Source organism: Agelaius tricolor, unplaced genomic scaffold (genome assembly GCF_023055355.1).
Source record: "Agelaius tricolor isolate 1412-34295 unplaced genomic scaffold, bAgeTri1.0.p SCAF_16, whole genome shotgun sequence".
NCBI lineage: Eukaryota > Metazoa > Chordata > Aves > Passeriformes > Icteridae > Agelaius > Agelaius tricolor.
The window spans coordinates 18,205,283-18,226,424 of record NW_027269276.1 but is presented as its reverse complement, the minus strand read 5'-3'; the positions used below and the strand labels follow the sequence as shown (position 1 = coordinate 18,226,424).

At 42.5% G+C, this 21,142-nt stretch overlaps 1 protein-coding gene across 9 annotated transcripts in view; it reads right to left on the bottom strand.

The window, feature by feature from the left end:
* Window positions 1-21,142, bottom strand: part of MYO9A (myosin IXA) — a 178,817-nt gene that overhangs the window by 101,061 nt on the left and 56,614 nt on the right. For 8 of the 9 annotated variants that reach the window (XM_071441936.1, XM_071441939.1, XM_071441937.1 and 5 more), the window contains exons 3-8: window positions 15,306-15,400; window positions 11,085-11,147; window positions 9,327-9,426; window positions 6,564-6,620; window positions 2,731-2,828; window positions 623-749 (exon numbers count right to left, since the gene is read on the bottom strand). In XM_071441936.1, the coding sequence (XP_071298037.1) occupies window positions 623-749; window positions 2,731-2,828; window positions 6,564-6,620; window positions 9,327-9,426; window positions 11,085-11,147; window positions 15,306-15,400 (540 nt within the window). The remainder of the gene's footprint in view (window positions 1-622; window positions 750-2,730; window positions 2,829-6,563; window positions 6,621-9,326; window positions 9,427-11,084; window positions 11,148-15,305; window positions 15,401-21,142) is intronic. The other variant, XM_071441940.1, reaches the window with a different exon arrangement.

The following is a 21,142-nucleotide window of genomic DNA, read 5'->3' as shown; positions in this document are numbered from 1 at the left end:
CCAAGGGACACCAGCACAGCAGTGGCTCACAGAGGCCAAGGTATCAGGTCCTAAACTGCAGATAATCAATAGATGCACCAAAGAACTCCATAACAGGCCCATAAATAGGGACTAGAGGGGTGAGGTGGGCCTACAGATTCCCTTGTGGAATCTGGCAGGTAATAACAGACAAAAAACACAGTGAGGGAGCTCAGCACCTCCTTCAGCCAGCACAGAAGAAAAACATGGGGTTATGGTTGTACAACTGCTCAAGTTCCTCAGACAGACTTTAGAACAGATTTGAGGAGCACCAGGTGAAGGCTGGCAATTGAAGACACTGCTGGGTTGGACAGCAGGATTGCTTTGCATCTACACCCTGCAACATTGCACATTTAATCACAGAAACAGGATTTTCAGTCAATGAAACCTAAAGCTGAGAGTAGGGGCAAAAACCCTCCATGAAAAACCTCTTAAAAAATGTTCCTGTACCTTTTCCCTGCCAAACATGAACAGCCCATAAGAATGGAAACACACAAAACCTTACTCTTTGGTGAAAGTGGAAATAAATTGCACATGTTTTGTGTCCTAAATCAGAGGTGGCTTGTTTGGTGTGAAAGTTCCAGGAGGGAAAGCAGAGCCTTACCTCCAGCAGCTCTGACACAACAGGAAGTATTTCAGGGTTGCAGATATCAATGGAGTCATCCCTGTAGGTTTTCTTTTTGTACCGGATGTTCCCCAGGTGCAGGATCGCCGACAGCAGAGAGAAAATCCTAAATAGAAACAACTCATTTTCATTCTGGTTTTTATAAAGTGAATGAAGAAGAATAAATTTTGCCCTACCCCCAAGGGCCATGTCCCTCTTTGGCTCATTCTTCTAATTTTCAATCCAAAGAATCCACTTTGCCTCATGTGAAGAAGTTTTTTATTTAGTCAGGTACCAAACTTGTATCTGAAAAGTTTGCTTGAAAATTCTTTAACACATCAAACCCACAGTTACAAAGAAAACCAGAAATCCTAAGAAAACCAGAAATCCTCCAGTAATCTTGATATCCAGATTAAATATTTATCATACAAGTGCCTAAATTAACGGGTAGAGTGGGCATGGACATGCAGGTGATCCCTCTTAGTCCCCTGGGACACATTTTTTTGTCACCTCTTTGGATCTAGCCCCAGCCATGAACAAAAGACTGTACAAAACAGCATAAATGCTTTCATCATATCTAAGTAACTGAGGCAAAGAAAAGATGTTACACTTCAAGTTTATCCAACCAAATTTTCTGTTTTGGAGGGAATTTGGTCATTTTTAAGTTATCTCCATTCAAAAAAAAAAAAAAATAGGATCAGACACTCAAAGAATATCCTGAGTTGGAAGGGATCCACAAGGTTCAACAAGCCCAGCTCCTGAGCCATGGCTGACTTCAGCTATAAATCCTGTTTGTCCCTAATTCTACACTCTCTTGGGAACTCAAAATGAATAAACCTAAATGTGATTCCTAGCTATGCCACCAGCTTGTCTGGACAACACACCTTCACCCCTCCAAGTCCTCCCTTATCTCCAAAACAAGGATACCAACTCCTTGTTGTGAATTTCAGGATGCAATTTTATAAAAATTTCTCTTCTCTGTTTCTACGAAGGTGAAACCCCATGTTTTGCTACAAAGAAATGACTTTTAAAAGTATAGTAGTATTTAAAACATCCTCCCTATGCCTCAGCTGAAGGTGGTTCCTTATTTGTGCTGCAGTTGTGTAACGCCAAGCAAAATAAACCTGCTCGTGTAGTGAAGAATCCACTTTATTTTTGACACGCAAAATTCACCAGGAGAAACTTGTGTGCCAAGAAAAATCATTGCACAGTAAATCAGAAGTGAGAATTTACTGCATCACCCGACTCTGCTCAGTCCTGACACTTCCTGATTGCTTTGCTCAGGCAATTAAACCCCTCAACAGGCTTTAGACAAACCTCATCCTGAAGGCTGATAAAGCAGCCTCTGACACAGAACATATTCACACAAGTCTGGATCCTTGGGTTTATCAATGTGTGTGTGGAAGATAGAGAAAAAGCAGTTTTAAATTTCACGATTGATTTACAAGTGAGGGATAAAGAATGAGCTTCCAAAATTTCTCAGTTGTGTGAAAATATCTTTGAGGTAATTTTTTATGCCGAGTTCTTCCCAACCTACTCAAGCCTTTCAAGCCAAAAATCAACACAAGAGGGATTATTTTATAGGTTTGGTTGGAGATGACCCTTAGGAACCCTCTAATTCCATGGTATCAGTGGTGTTGCTAAAGCCCAGTTTTCAAACCAGCATGTCCAGTGAATTAGTGACAAAGGCCAGTTGGAAATGAGTCTACAGACCTGGAATTGCACACAAAGGGTTAAGTTTGATGAGGGATAATGAGGACTTCTGATTAAACCAAGCTCTGGATTCATGACATGCAGAGTGAGGCATGATTATTCATGAACACTTGAGAAATACTTCAAGATGTCAGCTCCTGCCAACGCTCCATTTGCATGAGGAGAATTGTTCAGTACAGCAACGATCACGGAACCACAGAATGCTTTGGGTTGGAAGGGACCTTAAACTCATCTGGCTCCATCCTGCCATGGCTGGACACCTTCCACTAGACCAGGCTGCTCCAAGAGGGCCTGGGACACCTCCAGGGATGGGGCAGCATCTCTGGAATGTCCTGCCAGTGGAGGTGGCATTGACCAGGACAATCTCCAAGCTATTAAAATGAAAATAAACTCACTGTCTGCGTGTCTTGGGCAGGAACCCCACCATCTCCATGGCCAGCTGCAGCCGCTCAAAGTCGTGTTTCAGGTCCTCCCCTTCCACGGAGAAACAATCCTGTGGATCAAACACACAGAGGAAGCACTGACACCATCAACACCACATCAGCTCCAGATGGCCAAATCAGCACTCCCTAAATAGCACTGAGTGATCTCCAGGTCTTTTATCAGCAACATTTCCAACCTGGCACTGGAAATACATTTCTGGCTAATATTTTCTGGAGATACATCCTTGTTTCCCAGGTTTAACCTCGAAGGAAAGAGGTGAGCCCCCCAATTCCAACAGTATGGTGAGAGTTGGTCAGCGTGACCCTACACAGAAAGGATGGGAAATAACAACAAGATGAAATCTGTTCCACATTTACAGGCAGTTTATTCCACATTCAGTCCTATACCTAAGGAGGGAAATTCAGTTTTTAAATAGAATTCAGATAACTTCATGGAAATGATCAGCGCATTAAATCCTGTGTGGGAATGGCAAAGCTTTAAATATATTTCTCAGAAACTTTATTTGAACCACCAAGAAGTTATTTCAAAATTGGGAGAATCTGAAATCCAGGATATTTTATACTTCTTGGAGGCTCACGTGCCTGAACAGTTTAGTTTTTCCTTGATATCAGTCACTGACATGTTGGAAAAATCCAGTGACATTCCAGACCCAACCAAAGCTGTCCTGCACCAATATTTAGGAAACAGAAATGCTCTTTAAATTAATATATAGACCACTAATGCTAAATATCATCTGCTTTGGCTCACTGTAGGCCTCCTATGGATTATTTATTCTTCTCTCTGCCTTCCTAGCCTATATTTAATATTCTACCCATTGCTGCCAATAAAAACTACCCATCTATAAATCAAAATTAGTTTATTGTGTATCACACAATGTTGTGCTATTTTAAACCTCAGACTATTTTATTAACACTTAAATCAAGGCTTTCTACAAGTAATTAGAGACTTTCAACAACTTAATCCAAGTGTAAGTAAATACAAATAAAATTATATAAAATTCTATTAAAAGTTTATTAAAATAATACAAATAAAAGTTGTAGCTGCAGTTGGAATTTATTAAGTAGCTGAATGCACATAGTTTATTTTGATAATTTCCTGAACATCATACTTATCACACAAGCAAATGTGCAAAAAATTTTGCACAAATAATTGGGAAAGTCTGCATTAAATAGGGTTATGTAAATCATTGAAAAGCCACTTGTACTCACTGGTACTACAGAAGATTAAGCACAAATACAGAATATACAGAATGAAGTTGTTTTATATCAGTTTTGTGTTTTACAGCATTTAAAGACTCACAATAACATCAATGTTCTTCATCCCACTCCAGAGCATCATTACAGACATCATTATAGAGTGGAAAACCCTTATTTAAGATATTTATTTATATATAAATGTTGATATTATTATTTATTATATTGTTTACATATTTCAAATATTTATTGCAACATAGGAGGCACCCACACAACTGCACTAAAAGCCAGAGAAGTGCAATTGGACAAGAAAATCGAAATTTTTTTATCAATTGTCCTCAGGGACAAGTTAATGCTCCATGGGCAAAGTGAATTTGGAGCTGTTGAACAGTAAAACCATTTAAAACCACACAGAGCATCGAAGAAGGTGGGGACTGAAATTCCAGGAGAAAATACCAGCCTGTTTTAGGAAACACTCATTAGAAAAGGGCATTTTCACCTTCCATGAGGAGCTGATCAGAAACAACCCTGCTCCAGAGCCATTTAAAGGGCCACAACAATGACACCACCAAGAGCAGGGCCACCAGAGGCACCAGCATTGGAAATTCACACCATAAAACACCAGGGCAAGACCTTGTCCCTCCTAAGCTCCAGGCCTGGCTTCCTCAGCCTCTGCACTTGCACTGGGAACCCAGCAGAACTTCCCACCCTCCTCCTGGCAGGACAACAACACACCCACAAATCCTGCAAATTAGGCAGCTTTAAAGCTTTTTTTTAAAGACACCAAGTGGTGCTTTTGGTGGCACTCCACATTCCAGGAGACATTTTCATTTTCTGGCATCATTCCTCCAAAATGAAGTCACGAGTCAACAGCAAAATACCCCGGACGACTCCGAAGTAGCACAATCTACGCCGAAGGCAATTTAATTAACGATTTACATAACAATTGCCCGACTCATTAATCCGCATGGAAAGACTTTTAGCAAATTCCCTGCTTAAAAGCGGATGCTCTCTGCAGTGTTCCAGCACGGAACCGCTTCCTAATGGATGATAAATGAAGGATAATTATAAAATAGAGGAGTGTCCTTGATATTAGAGCAGACAAGCATCACAAAATCCATCCCCACAGACCTAACTCGCTGTTAATATCCTGCCAGAGCAATTAGTTTCCCAGCAAAAGTGAGTTCCCTGCTTCCTACAGTCACATCCAAGTAATCCATGGATTTCCATGGAAAATTTGAAGAGGATAAAACAGAGTTTCTTTAGAAGATTGAAGTCTGCAGCAGGTTGAGTCTGGGTATGGGGAGAAGACTAGGGTAGGCTTAAGAGTGAATCATCAACTGAAGCAACCAGGACTGTCAGAGAAAATGATCCCAAATAAAATTATCTTAAATAAATCAGCAAATAAACAGCCAAATGGTAACAACACGTGGTTTTGTGGCACAGAATAAGGACACAGACATGGCAGTCCCCAGGATGGCAGGGTGTTCTTGGTCATGTCAGGAGAAGGTACCAAATTTTGGGGTTGTTTTAATTTTAATTCCTTCAGCAAATTGTCCAAACCCATTCCTAAAGCAATTAAGGGCTTTCCAACTTATAAAGGGTATTAAGGTCTAGAACAGCATCTGCTCATCACTCCCTGCTCCTGCAGGGCCCCTAAGGAAGCTGATGGATTAAGGATGCCAATCCAATATTCAATATTTTTAACCTTGTGAGGGAAATTCCCTCCTCCCCTCCTAAGGATTTGCAGGGAAATGTTGCTGTTAAGACACTTGTTTAGCCCCAGTGAATCCCAGCTCCTCCCCAGATCACCTCTTACTCTTCCAGATGCATCAGCAAGACTTTGGCAATCATCAAGCACACAGGAAAACAGGCAGGAAGGACAAGCAGCTGATGCCAAACATGCTTCCACATGCAGGACACACTGACAGGCAGCACCACGGGACACACAGACACCCAGAGCACGATGGCGGCGCAGCGGGAGCCGGGGAAGGGGGAGAAGCTTCACCATTCCCTTTTTTGGGGCGATCCATTTGGAAAGGATGATCATGTCAGCAGAAGGATTTTAGGAGAAGAAATTGTTTTTGCACTCTGAACAATATCAGGATTTGATTTTCTCACAGATGGCTGGGGGATGTTTTTGGGTTTGTCTGTTTTTTCCTGGAAGCTGGAGAGCAGATACACCACTACAACCAGAATGAACTGATGCATCTCTTGGGGCTTCAAGACAGTGATTTGCTGGTTTATTGGAATGGAATTTCAATTTTCACGTTGCTGTCACATCACAATTTCCATAGATCATCACGTATTCCATCAGGAAGGAATGAAAACCACCTCAGCTTCCTAAAACTGAGAGGCCTGCAGAGAGCTGACCATCTCCAACTGCTGAAGAAGCTTTCCAAATGGAAGGAGCCATAAAAAGGCAAGGGGGAAAAAAACAAATCTGTACTGTCACAAGCAACACCACTGCAGGGCAAAGGGTGATTAATGGGTTAAACTTCGTTGGATTTGGCTTTTTTTGTGTCCCTCAAACACTCAAGTGAGAGCAGCCCTGCACCAGCAAGACGGGAGAGGCGGGTTCTTGTACTGACCGGCTCCGAGTCATAGCAATAATCATCCCAGCTCTGTCTGAGGGGTTTCTTTGTCATCTGAAAGCAAGGCAGAGCGGGTTAAGTGGTGTTCCCACCCCAATCACCCCCACCACCTGCTCCCTGAGCAGGAAAATTGTTATTCTGCAGAGTCACTGCCTGGTTTTATTTGTTTTAAGGGAAGATTCATGATGCTTTTGCATTCCTGGTGCTAGTTCCTGCTCACAGTGCACCTCATGGAGCGAGGCCCTCTCATCAATGATCCTAATGGATATACTAAAATCTCTTCTTCTCTTACAGAGCTGAGGAAACCCTTGGTTTACCTGGAGCTGAAGAGCCTCCAATGCCAAAATCTCACTGAAGAACAGATTTGGTTTGTTCCTACTTTCAACCTCTGCTCCAGACAAACACAAGTGCAGCAAAAGTGAGATTCTTCCAAGCAATACTCCAAAGCTTTTTAGGAATTTGTGTCTTTTCCAATCAGACAGAGATGGAGTTGAGAGAAGTCAAAGCATTACCAGTTCCAAGAGGGAGAGAGATGGCACTGGAGCTCCTGAGGAGCTGGAAATAAGGATCTAAACTTGCAAATGGCTGTTTCTAAAATGGATAAAAGTTAACGAGCAGCACAGTGAGCTGCAGGGTGTGCAGGGGTAGGTACACCTCTCACTGGTGGGGAGGAATGGAAAAGTCCTCCATACTCAGGGGATACTTTGAGTAAATTTGCATTTAAAAATAAATTGAAATCTTTATTTTCAATCTGCTCCCTGCATTTACAGTGCAGATTTTGGTTAAGTATCTTAGTAGATTATTTCTCATCTGCAAAGCAAACTCCCCTTTTGCTTTGCATAACACAACAAGAGCAGAGGAACCTGGGAGGAGGAAAGTAAAGCCTGACTCAGGACTGAGTCACTCCTTCACTTCAGGGGCCTGGTTCAATATTTTATGGCTTCTCTATATGAATATTTAATTTTCAGTAAAACACTTCAGTTCATGTCTGAGCTGGTTCTTTTTCCTTTTAAAAAGGCAGTGTCTTCTCCAGGACACACTTAAGAAGAGACTGCAAATGTTCAAGGGTCATTTTATCATTTTTCTCTTAAATGTTTCCCAAGTTTCTTTTTCCATTTCTCCACTATCTCTTTTTTCCTTTTTCTCCTTATTTTCCTTTTTCTTTCTCCTGCAGGGCAGAGAATAGCTGCTACTGCACTGTCAGATGGTCTTCATGTGAAACCAAGCCCAGACCACATCTAAAGGTGATGTTTTTCCACAGTTGTCAGTGTTAACTCTAATCCTAATTACTAAAAATTATTTTAAAACCTCCCAAAAACCCAGAGAGCCACTGCTCTCCAAACACTGTGTTCAGGGAAATCCAGAGTCTGCTTCCCTGATCCACTGGACTGATTTTAGCAGCTTTCTCCAGCTTACTTGCCCCACAGCACCTTAATTTAGATTAAAAGAAACATTTCACCCTAAATTATAATATTCCTACTGGAATAGGAATATTTCACCCTAAATTATAATATTACTACTAGAATAATGTGTTCCTCCCATTACATGCCATTAGAGTTCTAATTTTCCTTTCAATATAAATGCTCTTAAACTGCTATGTAAAAGAAAAGGACTGTAATTAAAAGCAATGTTTTCAACTAACAGAAAGTGAGTGGATGGACCAACAAAACCTGGGAATCCAACAAAACATTCCATCTTGGCATCTTCCCACTGCAAAACCGTGGCACAGATGGTGCTGGAGATCACAGCACGTTCTCCAAGCAACGCCTGAGGCACAGAGACTCCAGCAAAGAGCCCCCAGCCCTCGGAGTGTTCCTCACTTGGGAACATTTCCCAATCCTGCCAGGGGTGTGTGGGAGTCATTAAAATACAATGGATTTGGGTGTTGATTGCCTGCTTTAAAAACATTCTTAAAAAGTCCCTGGTAATTGAGAGCTGTTCCTGAATGAAGTTCTATTTCTAAAAAGACTAAAGGCTATTTGGGTTGGGCTGTGGTTCCAAGTTTCTTTCCAGTTTAGGGGTTAAATCACTCTTTATTGCTCCTCATGTTTCAGCACCAAGAAAATTGAAATTAGTTAAAATCAACATGTAACTTAACTCCTCTTCCACATATTCCTCCTCTTTTTGGTCCATTTGAAGTTCCTGCTTGCAAGAGTCACTGGATAAGTGCCTAAATACCTCAAGTAAATCAGTTTATTATAAAATTATCATCATGTAAACTGAGTTTATTTGACTGTTGGTAACACCTCATCCATCATTCATTCCCAGGTTTTCAATGGCTGCTGTGGTTTTAGTTATATTAGACTTGTTCTATTGTTAAAATCAGAGGGTTGTGCTAAAAGCCAGCCAGAAGCTACAGAATTAGGACTTCCTCATGCAAGATGTTATATCCCAGTATGCCACATCTTCCCCTCTTCTGCTCAGGAGGCAGATATTAATGAGTAAATGGCATTCACACAGAGAGCAGGAAATTCTGACTGTTTCTCCCTCCAGCAATCAAAAACTCAATACATTTAACATATCCCAGGTACAGAAAACACTGATTATTTTTTCCCTGAAACACTACCAGGTGTTCATATTGCTAATGCAGAATTATTCCAACGACAGAAGACTTCCTCTAAACCATTAAAACCAACTTTTACTACTCCACACCTTTAAAAACCCCCACTTTTACTACTCCACACCTCTTCTTTATTAGCATTAAATATCAGCAGAAGAAAAAGCAAGACCAAGGATTGCATTCCTGTATAGAACTCCCACCTGGTTCAGGTAATGATATTCCTCTGGCTGCTTCAGGTGAAATGCTGATCTCTCCTCCTCACTTGCTCCTGCCAGGAGGTAATAAAATACATGGTAGTTCCTGGTGACAAATGAAAAACAAAAGCTGTTAGACTCGAAAATGAGCAGCAGCACTGAGCAGAGGCACACTGAAACCTCCCAACCTGATTTTCCAGCTCCCAGGCTCAGGCCTGACACCGTTGAGAGCTGGTCTGTACCTGCTGTGCAGGGATAGAACAGATTTAATTATGTCATGGAGAATGAGATCCCTCTTCTCCATCCAAGGACAGCCACTGCCCTAGAATCTACTTGAAGGATTTCTAGCTGGGATGCCCAGGTTTTCCTTCAGAACCATGTGCAATGCCCACATATTTCACAGAATCCCACAATCATTTAGGGGGAAAAGAGCTCCCAGACCACTGAGCCCACCCTGTGCCCAAACCCCACCTTGTTCCCAGCCCAGAGCACTGAGCACCATGTCCAGGAATTCCTTGGACATCTCCAGGGATGGGGACTCCAAACATCCCTGTGCAGCCCCATCCAATGCCTGACAGCCCTTTCCATGGAGAAATTCCTCCTGATGTCCAACCTGAGCCTCCCCTGGCACAGCTTGAGGATGTTTCCCCTTGTCCTGTACCTTGTGTCCTGACTGTCCCCAACTCCTTTATTAGAGCCTGACCTCTTTTCTTAGAACCACAACATATTTCCTTGCAATGCAGAAATTATGACTTTTCCTACCTTATTACCATTAAAAAGGCAGCGACTTTGCAGTTGCAGTTCATGAGACAAACTGAAAATTTTTCAAGTATTCAAAAACTCAAGTATTCAAAATACCTGAATATCACTAATGCTAAACCCAGCCCAAGGGACACTCATCTGGTCTGCTTCCAGACAACTCTAACACAGATTAACACCATTTCTTTCGAAAATTAAAGCTGTGCTTTTATGTTGGATGTTTTCCAAGAGGATCCAAGTTTAATCATCTTGCAACACCCAAGAGGACGTTTGTCAAGGCTGTAGATGCTCTTTAACTCCAGGAACAGCCCTGGAGCATTCCAGAAAACTCACACATCTGTCTCCAAAGGGAAACACAGCCAGAAGTGCCAAGAGTTGAAAGGCAACTAAAGGCAGCAAAATTATTTAAAAGTGGAATAATAATTACTGAGAGGGGAGAGGAACATGCAACAAAGAATATGCATCAAATTAGGAAAGAACACACTTCACATAAGTTCATCCTCTATATAATTTTGGCTTTTTCTAGAGGCCCCTCTGAAGGCTTCAGTGAACTGCAAAGAAGAATGAAAATACCATGTTTTTCTCCTAAAATGACATATTAAGCAGTTCACAAGTTGCACAAGAATGAAGTGGTACTTAATAATCTATCTGCCATAAAGAAAATGAAAATTAAATGATGTAACAATATTGTAGTGGAAGGTCCCCTGCTCATGGCAGGGGTTGGAAGAAGATAATCTTTAAGGGTGCCTTTCTAAATACAACCTATTCTATGATTCCAGGCTAAGTCAAAGACTTTTGATAAAATAATGGAGTTTATTCCCTCCATTAGCACATTTCTCCCTAAACAACAAAAGATTGAAATATAAAATGCATCATTAATCTCTGCAGCACAGGGTTAAGAGCATGAAAATCCTGATCCCCTGTGCCAGCTCCACCAGGGATTTAAGTTATCTGTGCCACATAGAGGAGTTAAACCCAAGCCTTGGGCAAAGCAGAGGCACCCACCGCTCGTTGTGCTCCTGGTAGACCAGTCGGGACTTCTCCAGGAGGTATTTTTCAACATAAGCTCTGCAAGGAAAAAAATCAAAGCATCATTCACTGACCTGATACTCAGCTAGCACAGCTTTACCAGGGGCTTCAGCCTTAGTACCCACACAAAGAAGTTTCAGCCTTGTTTCACTTAGTTATATAAATTTCTTCCTCAGCAGAACAAGCCCAATATTATGTTTGGCTTTTGAGGTTTTTTTGGTTTGATACCAAGCCAAAACTAACTTGGATCTGAAAAACATGATCTCAGATGCCTCAGCCTATGGGCAAGAGAAATGTTGTCTGCAAGGAAGGAGCTGGGATCCCTATTTCATCCAAAGCCAGCAAAATCCCATTGCCTGCAGCCCAGGAGCCGTGCACATGGAAATACATCTGTGAGCAGAAGTGTGCAAGAAGCCATTTAGCTGCAGAATCAGTCCCCAATGTATTCTTTCCTCTTCCATTCCCTCTTCCAGAAGAGCCACTTCTCACCAAAAATTTGGGTTATTAACTTCTGGCTCCAGTCAAAAAAAATAAACAATTGCGAAAGCTCCTCATTGCAGTTTACATTTTCTCCTAAGAGCCTCCACAACAAACACGCTCAATCTACATATTAAATACTTTTTTCAGGTTTGTCAAGTTAAACAAAGCTTCCACAGGTTTTTTTTCTTCCAAACAAACCTAACCAGTAATGACAGGGATTTAGAAGCTGGAGTTCTAGGTGGCAGTTTGGATGGTGGAGCTGTGTTTTGCTGGTGACAGATGTCAGAGCTATGGAGGAATTGGGAAATCCAGCAAACCTCAGGCATGGTGGGACAAGGAGGTGCTTTCCTCCACCATAAATGGGAAAGCCAGATCTAATTATTACCTCCAGCACAACTTTCTCCCTTCCTTCCATAAAAACTAAACTAGAAATCATTTGGACATGCTGCAGAGGTTTTGTGGAAATTCTTATGGCAGCTCTTGGGAGAGGAACTGGAAGTGGCAAATCCAACTCGCCCCTGGATGATCTTGCTGGACAGGAGGAGTAAAGGAAGACAGACAGCAAAGCTGTATTCCTCTTTATTCCCTGGGAGGAAGCTGGGAACATTCTATGGATATTCCTCACCCACAGGTTGATGGGGCTTTTATGTTCCCTTTCTAACCTGAACCCAATTTTTCCTTCCCAAGCCATGAATTCACTGCAGGGTCAGGGAACACATGAATGAGATCCCAGATCCCACAGGATAATGGCTCAGACACTCCTGTACAACAACCTGCACCATGTCCATGCCCTTGGCATTCCTCCCCACCCCTATCATTTCTGCTCTCATTATAAACCACCCCAAAAATCATTCTTAGGCAATAATTTAGATTGCAAAGGTCTTCTGGATGTCATCTTGTCCCAACTACTATTTAAATCAGGAGAATTTTATTTATTTATTTATTTATTTAAAGATTTTAGGTTTACTTTTTAAATTTTATTTAAGAAAGTTTCCATATTTTAAATTTTATATTTTATTTTATTTTTTTAATAGATGCAATGACAATGCTATTTTGGTAAAATGCTCCCTTGCTGAGTGCAAAGGTCACAATGAATCCATGTCCCAAGAACAACATCTGTCCCTTCTTGCAACAGGATAGTGAGCAGGAACACCAGCTTCTATCTTAAAAAGTTGATGTCTCCAAATTTCTTTTTATTTACCATTGTCAGCTATGTCAGTTTGACCTTTAAGAGCAAGGGAAAGGAGCTGTAAGGGAATGATCTTGTGTAAAACACTGATTTAAGCACAGGGCTTTGATTTAAACCCCTCCTAGCTGGCTCTAAAGCCTCTCCTGTCTGGCTCTTGTGCCATTTCATGGATCATGTCAGGTGTCAGGGCTTTGGATCATCTCATGAGGACTGAGCAGGTTGCAAACAGCTTCCTCCAGGCCTGGCTTATCATGGATGAGTACATCCAAAATTCAGGAAGCCTCCTGGGAATGCCCTGAACTGCAGCACAGCTCCTGTTCCATCGGTCTGAGAGACCATCCAAGACTTCACCTTACAGGGTGGGCTTGGGTCCTGCTCAACCTCCTGCCTGTTCCACCTCATCAAGTTTTGGGTGATTATACTCAGAGGGGCTGTAAGCAAATATTCAACTGCTATTTTCAACCTCTGAAGAGAGGAAATCTCTTATTAGGGGCTGCAATTTATAGTTCCATTACCAAAGCTACTGATATGCAGAACACAGGGTGATAATTGATTTGGGTTGTACTAAAAAAGTATAGGCTAAGTGAAAAGAAAAGGTATTTAAAGAAAAATGTATGCATTTCAAAAACAAAATGCAAATATGGCATGCAAGCCCATTTTTTTCCCTGTGAAATGCATATATTTTTCTTTAAACAGCTTTTCTTTTCACTGGGGGAGCACTGCAAGCTCATAGCTGAGTACACTCACATCACACTGTGCAACCAAAGACCAAGAAAGCTAATTCTTATAAAAGCAAAGAAAACTCCTCCTACTTTATGAACTAGAATACAGGAATATAATGTTATTTGCATATCTCTGCCAAATAAAAACAGAGGCCACAACCACAGTGCAGCTACATCATGCCAAGATAATACATAGTTAAGGCATTTGTTGGATTCTTGGTACCCAGGAGGTATTAAAAAAATGAGGTTTATCCTTGTAAGAGAACTGTGCAGCAGAATTAAATAAGGGGAAAAAAGAGCATCAGGTTTGATGTGGGATGCAAAATCAGTGGGAAAGGACGTGGAGTACCCAAGCTCACTGAAAAATTAATGGCAGCTCTTTGTGTGATACTGTTCTGCTGGAAAAAAGGAAAGCAAAAAAATTTAAAAGCAATTCTCTAAAATAACAACAAAGTCCCAGCAAGAGGTCTCTTAGCCAGCTGCAGAAATTATACAGCCCCTGAAATGCTGCTTCTACTCCTCATTTTTCCAACTGACTCAGTTCACCTGGACAACAAGAGGAGTTAACAAAGCCCTGCCCATTTACAGCTCCTTGGTGATGATTTGGTGCCATGGAAATTACCTGAAGCCAGAGAGAAAGTTGGGTTTAGGCAGGACAGAGACACTTCCACTAGACCAGAGTGCTCCATGCCCCATCCAACCTGGCCTGGAACACTTCCAGGGATGGGGCACCCACAGCTGCTCTGGCCAACCTGTGCCAGGGTCTCACCCACCTCACAGCCAGGAATTCCTTCCCAATATCCCATCTGGGGATATCCCACCTTCCCTCTGGCTGTGGGAAACCATTCTCCCTTGTCTTGTCACTCCAAAGTCCCTCTCCAGCTCTCCTGGAGCCCCTTCAGGCCCTGGCAGGGGCTCTGAGGGTTCCCTGGAGCTTCTCTTGTCCAGGTGAGCAGCCCCAGCTCTCCCAGCCTGGCTCCAGAGCAGAGGGGCTCCACCCTCAGAGCATCTCCATGGCCTCCTCTGGGCTCTCTCCAGCAGCTCTGTGTCCTCTCTGTGCTGGACCCCAGGGCTGGGGCAGCTCTGCAGGTGGGGTCTCACCTGAGGGGCAGAATCCCCCTTTTCCTGCTGCCCATGCTGAGGATCAGCCCAGGCCATGGGGGATTTCTGGGACCCCAGTGCACATGTCCATGAGCTTCTCATCAATCATCACCCCAAAATTCTTCTCCTCAAGTCTGCTCTCAAATTTCCAAAGCTGAAATAAACTGAGGAGAAGCACAGTGGAGACAGACAAGGATCTCCTTGCAATGACCTGGGAGGAAGAAGAGCCCTTCCCTGGTCAAGGGCTGAATTAGGGAGAGATTTGCAAGGAGGGAATCAGGCAAAGAACAACAAGAGTGTGGCTCAATGGCCTCCAGAACTCCAGCCAGAGATTAAATCCTCCCCTGGGATCCTGAGCCAAACATTCCACTCCACATCTACTGCTCAGCCCCTACCCACCCCAGCTAAAACATTCCCCTTTTCTGCCTTAACTCCTGTCTCAGGAGGAGATGCTGCTTTTCAGGTTCATTAAAAATTTGACATCAGGATTATGGAGAGGCTCAGCTGGCTTGAAGGCAGCTCAGGTGTATCCACACCTCAGCACCCATCTTGGATGCACCAACATTTCCATACCAGCAGATTTTAATAAGCTAAAACCTATGAAGTTTTATTTCCTATCTCCATTTTGGGAAGAATATTACCAAAGCAAGGAACACCCTGTTCAAGTGTGGGTACACCCAGCACCCCCACCCCGTTCCCACTTACCCTCTCACGGTGCCTGTCTCCTGGTAGTTCACTTGGATGAATTTGCCAAAACGACTGGAGTTGTTGTTATGGGCTGTTTTTGCATTTCCAAATGCCTGTGAAAAGAGGGAGATGCCATGGTTATGCTGGAAAAGCCTGATTTCCATGGGCGTCACTCACAACCAAACTTGGGGGATTTTCCTATCATTTCACATCAAAAAACAGGGGATGGGGAAGGTTTCTTGAGTGTTTCACAAAATAATCTAACAAGCTGCTAGGGACCATGTTCCTTTGCAAGCTGGTGTTCATGAAGAGAAGCTAAACACTGGTTAAAAATAAAGTGTGAGCTGCATAGAAGAAATGTAATGTTTGAAGTTATTACAGTCTGCATTAAAGCTCTGCTTTATTCATTTAAATAAATATACAAGTACACTGCTCCAACAGGACTCTACATTTTAATGAGCTAGAGGAAGCTGCTTTTTAATTATATGTGGAATTAGGGGGGAAAATGCTTTGAAGGCTACTCAGACTAGATAATGTCATACACAGCATTGGCATAACCCAGAGTATTTTCTGCATTTCAGACACCCTCGTTTCCATTTGCTGCTGTTGCTTTTCCAAAATCAAAATGCTTTCAAGTCTTTATTATGCAAAGCTTTTATTCCAACCCTGCCTTACCAAAGCACTGACTGGAGAGAGTAATTTTTGCCATTTAAAAGAAATCTCTGAACTGAAACTGCTGTTTTCAGTTGTGCCTAAATCACTTTCATAATCATCCGGACCACGGTGACAGAATCTGCCAAGCCACCAGGTCCAATTAATGCTTCATTTATTAAACCAGTTTTCATAATCACACACCTTTTCTTCTAAGTCAAATTTATTTAAGGTAATTATAATTTCAGAGATAATTTCCAAGTGTTGCTCATGTATGGGCATTTTGTGCTGAGGCTTAGCATCAGAGCTCAGCTCCCAATAGATTTATTCCCTGCTCAGCTATTTATTAGAAAAGATTAAAAGGGCTTTCCATCTATAATCTGAAGCTTTTCAAATGACCTTTGTGGATTTAACTTCCCAACTAAAAGCAGAATATAAAGGCTAAATAAAATGAGACCTTGGAGAAAGGGTATTGGACATGTCCCGTCCGTGCATGATCCAGTTCCCTTCCCAGGCTGATTTATTTCCCAAATTGCTCAGATTTAATGATTTAAAAACCCACAGAGGTTTGCCACGGAATAACAATGGGATTTTCCCCCCTATCTGAATACAGGGATTTGTTTAAACTCCAACTATTGCATATGAATCTGCTTTAGTTGACTGAAGCAGGTTCTGGGAGAGCTGAAACCTGCCGAGCAAACAGGTTATTCTGGAGGGATCATTCCAGAGCTGCAGCTCAGGAACCCCACACAGGATTCACATCTTTTCAAGCTGTTCACACTTTTTTCTTGCTTATTCACCCCAAAAATCCTCCCTGCACCCAGCATCCCCCTCAACCCACCCTCCAGAGGACATCAAAGGCGCCCACACCTCCCCTGAAGCCCCAAATCTCTCCTGGAGATGAAAATCCAATCATTCTCTCCTCAAACCGGGAATTTTGATATTAAAAAGCAGGATGGTGTTTAAGATTTCCAAAGGATTTACCTCCAGGTATTTCAGTGAGCAGAGACACAACAAGAAGCTTTTAAGCAGAATATTCAAGACATGCAAGTGCATCACCTTATATTTAGGTATTAAATTGTATTAATTAGGTTACAAGCATTTCTCTGCTATGGGATCACTCATGTTCCAGGAAACCATCTTAAGGCAATGAGATAAAATTTCTGTACACCTAATTAACATTGTTTGTTAGAGAAGCAGCAAGATGAACCTGAACAGACCAAACAGGAGGCAGCACGGTTTTTTATCATCTCATATAATACATTTTCATAAAATTTTAAAAATAATTTAAGCAAAGAACAATATTAAGAAGATTTCTAGTGTGATTCCCTGTATTTTTACCCGAAGTAATCACTCACAGAGAAAAACAAGGTTATTTATTAGGATTTCTTTGGGGAGAAGCCTTGCTCAGGAATCAATCTTTCTTATTCTACAGCAAGGAAATTTAAGAGAAAACATTTCAAATATAGGAGTGGGGAACAGCAAGATTCCTCCTTTTTATGAGCTCTTTTGGGGATGAATGTGCCAGACCACATGATATGTTATAAGCCAAATGCCTCCAGAAATCACAGCCCATAATGTTCCTCTTTCATGCATTTTTCTTTCGTGCTGATAGAAATGAGAAAGGTCTTTGGATCCCTTCTTGTGCAAACTTCGGGTGACTCCAGGCCTGGCACGTTGGGAATGGGCCAAGAAGTAGCTGGAGAAACGTCTGGTGTTTGATTTGAGACAACTTAATACATTTTTGTTTGCTTTACTCACAGGGTTTCTTTAGCAGGACTGTTGGGCTATAAAAAAGTGCTATTAATTCAATTTATACGTGTCTAATCCATACAGACCAGACCAGAACACCCTGTCCCTTGCAAACGGGGCAGAATATAATAGTTCAACCTCAGCAAACGAGTTTGAACTTCTCTAAAACAAATTATCTTCTGTTCATTTGATTGCCCTTTACTGACTCATGGATTCGAGGCTGCTGAGCAGCTCAACGGACAAAACTCCATAACAGCATTCCAAGGATTCTTGGGGAGACCAAAGCTTTTACTGGCCAGGGCTCAACATTTGGAAGGAAACAAAATTCAATACGTTCCTCTGTAGGAGCTGGGAGTCCCTCTGGAGCCAGAGGGTGATCCAGCAGTTTGGAGAAGGCAGGAGAGAGCAGCTCCATTCCTCCTCCTCCTGCACAAAGAGATGCCTATCAGGATGAGGGAAAAAAGGGATTAACAGTTTCCTGGCTAAATGCTCCATGTTCCTCCTGAGCCCAGAGGCTTGCAGCCTCCTCCTTCTCCACTGAATATTGATGCAATCTGGATTAATTCCAGATGACAGTCAGAATAAGGATTATTTTTAATGTCTTTCCTGAAAAGAAGTTATTTTCCAAACCTCAGCAACTGGGAAAACACCGTGGTGACTTGTTCTTATCTGGCAATAAAACACTGTTCAATAGATCATCCAAACTGAATGTCATTCCTCCATAGAGCAACAGCAATATTCTCCTACAGAATAACAGCTGCATTCCCTTATGGAATAACAGCTTCTGTGGTAAAAGAACAAGTGGAAATAGAGGCCTTTGCCAGCATATTTTAGGTCCCCAGGCCTAAGAGGAGCCTTTAGCCCTCACCCTTCGAGGGAAAAATAAAAACATCATCTTCTCTTTGCTGTACAGGATAAAAAATATATTAATACACAAGAGTTTTTAATATATTAAAAATATATTAATACACAAGAGTTTTTAATATATTAAAAAATATATTAATACACAAGAGTTTTTTTCACTAACCTGAAATGTAAATTGAATTTTTTAGAAAGTCATACCATGAATATGCCAGGAGAACAGCAAGTTGACTGCTTAAATCTCAGCTGTGCCATTGTGGAATACTTATATTAATAGTTATATTCCATTGAGGGGCATGGAAGGCACTGGGAGCAAAACTCCATCAAGCTCATTAATGCCAGGGAGAAGAAACAGGTTAATATCAGACAAGACAGTGCTGGAGGATTCAAATTCCCTGCTTTACTGTGAAATTTGGAGTTCATTAATCAAATGTAATCATAAAGTCTGAATGACTTCTAACTGGGTGAGCACGTTGGGAACAGCTTTGCTAAAATCTATTTCCCACCAAATAACATAAATACAGGAGGGGCTGAGAGAGCTGGGGGGGCTCAGCCTGGAGCAAAGGAGGCTCAGGAGGGACCTTGTGGCTGTGCACAACTCCTGACAGGAGGGGACAGCTGGGGAGGTCGGGCTCTGCTCCCAGGGGACAGGGACAGGAGCAGAGAAAATGTCCTCAAGTAGTGCCAGGGGAAGTTTAGGTTGGATATTAGGAAAAATTTTCCACATAAAGAGTTGCCAAGCATTGGAACAGGCTGCCCAGGGATGTGGTGGAGTCTCCATCCCTGGAAGTGCTCAAAAAATGACTGTATGGGGCACTATTGGGGACCTGGTTTGGTGGTGAACATGGTGCTGGGTGTTGTACTGAAAATCTTCAAGGCCTTTTCCCACCTTAACCCCCCTGATTCCATGATGCCCATCAGATGTGCATTCCCAACTCCCACAGCTCCTGTTGAAGAAACACAACATGTGCATCCACAAAGAGTGGTGGAGTCAAACATCCCTTGTAATTGATTTCCAGATCTGTTTATCCCAATATTCTATATGCTGTGCTTGGGAAAAAAAAAGATCCATAGACACTTTCACTCCAAATTAAAAAAACCACACAGGGAAGGAAAATAGTGTAGTGGAATTTTTGAAATTTAATGTCTTTTTTATGTGTCCAGGGCACTCACAAATTTCTTCCTCCTTCTGCAGGATGATAAAGATCACTCTCTCTAGTTTTCATTCCACCTGAAACCAAGCTCCCAGCACTCTCCTTCCCCTGTTATATTGCTTTTTAACAGAAATGTATTGAATTATGTCCAGAACATAAACTGCACGTACACTACTTAAGTTAGAGCCATGCTAAATCTCTTCCCATTATTGCTCCTGCCCTGGGAAGAGCTTTTAAACCTGCAGCTCCCACCTCCTGATAAAATCTTCCAGCCCAAACTGATCTGCTAAAACAACCCCACTTTGATGGACTTCTCTGATTTTCAATTCCCATGAGGAGCCACCTTGATGCAGAGAGATCACAGCCCCTGAGGAAGCACCAAAGCACAAAGGTACGAGGTACAACTTCAATAGCTGCAAAGAAAAAATAGCTGTTCTGGGAACCCCTCAAGCTGTGGTTCAACAGTAACACTGAAAATCGAATTTACAGCAGCTAAACACGACTTGAAGCACCAGCACCTCAGGGTTTTGCTCTCTCAGTTGTGGCTCCGTGTCCCACACTGACAGATGAACCCAGCGGTGTTTCTGTGGTCAAAAGCACAAACCACAGATTATTTATAGTGTTTGTGCTGCAATGCCCAAGCCTGCCCCACACTGACCTTTAAAGACCTGAAAACTTTCCTACCTTGCTGTTCTCTGCTCCAAGGGGCCATTGCAGCACCTTGAAGAGCAAACATGGGGTTTCCATTTCCCACAAGGCAGAACCACAGCGCGGTTTGGGTTGGAAAGGACCTGGAACATCATCCAGAGCCACCCCCTGCCATGGGCAGAGACACTTTCCACTAGACCAGGGTACTCCAAGCCCCATCCAACCTGGCCTGGAATGATTCCAGGGATGGGGCAGCCACAGCTGCTCAAGGCAACCTGAGCCAGGATCTCACCATCCTCACAGGGAAGAACTTCCTAACATCCAATCTAAATATCTCCTTTTTAGTTTAAAACTGTTCCCCCCCTGTCTTGTCCCTCCATCCCTTGTCCCCAGTCCCTCTCCAGCTCTCCTGGAGCCCCTTCAGGCCCTGGCAGGGGCTCTGAGGGTTCCCCAGAACCTTCTCTTGTCCAGGAGAGCAGCCCCAGCTCTCCCAGCCTGGCTCCAGAGCAGAGGGGCTCCAGCCCTCAGAGCATCTCCATGGCCTCCTCTGAACCCTTGAACTAAAACATAACAAAGCAACTTAAATTTAAGGTGTATAATGACAAAATAGCTTTTTTTTGGTTATTTTTTGTTTAAAAATTGGTGGTACTTGTGTCCAACATTTTAGAGAAAGCATGTCCTGGCTGTGGGCACGAACAGAAATAATCCTACACCTTTGGCAGCAAACACAGCAGAACATCTCCTTGGTGGTGTTTGCTTCCTGTGGTAGCTGGATTTTTGCTTATGAGC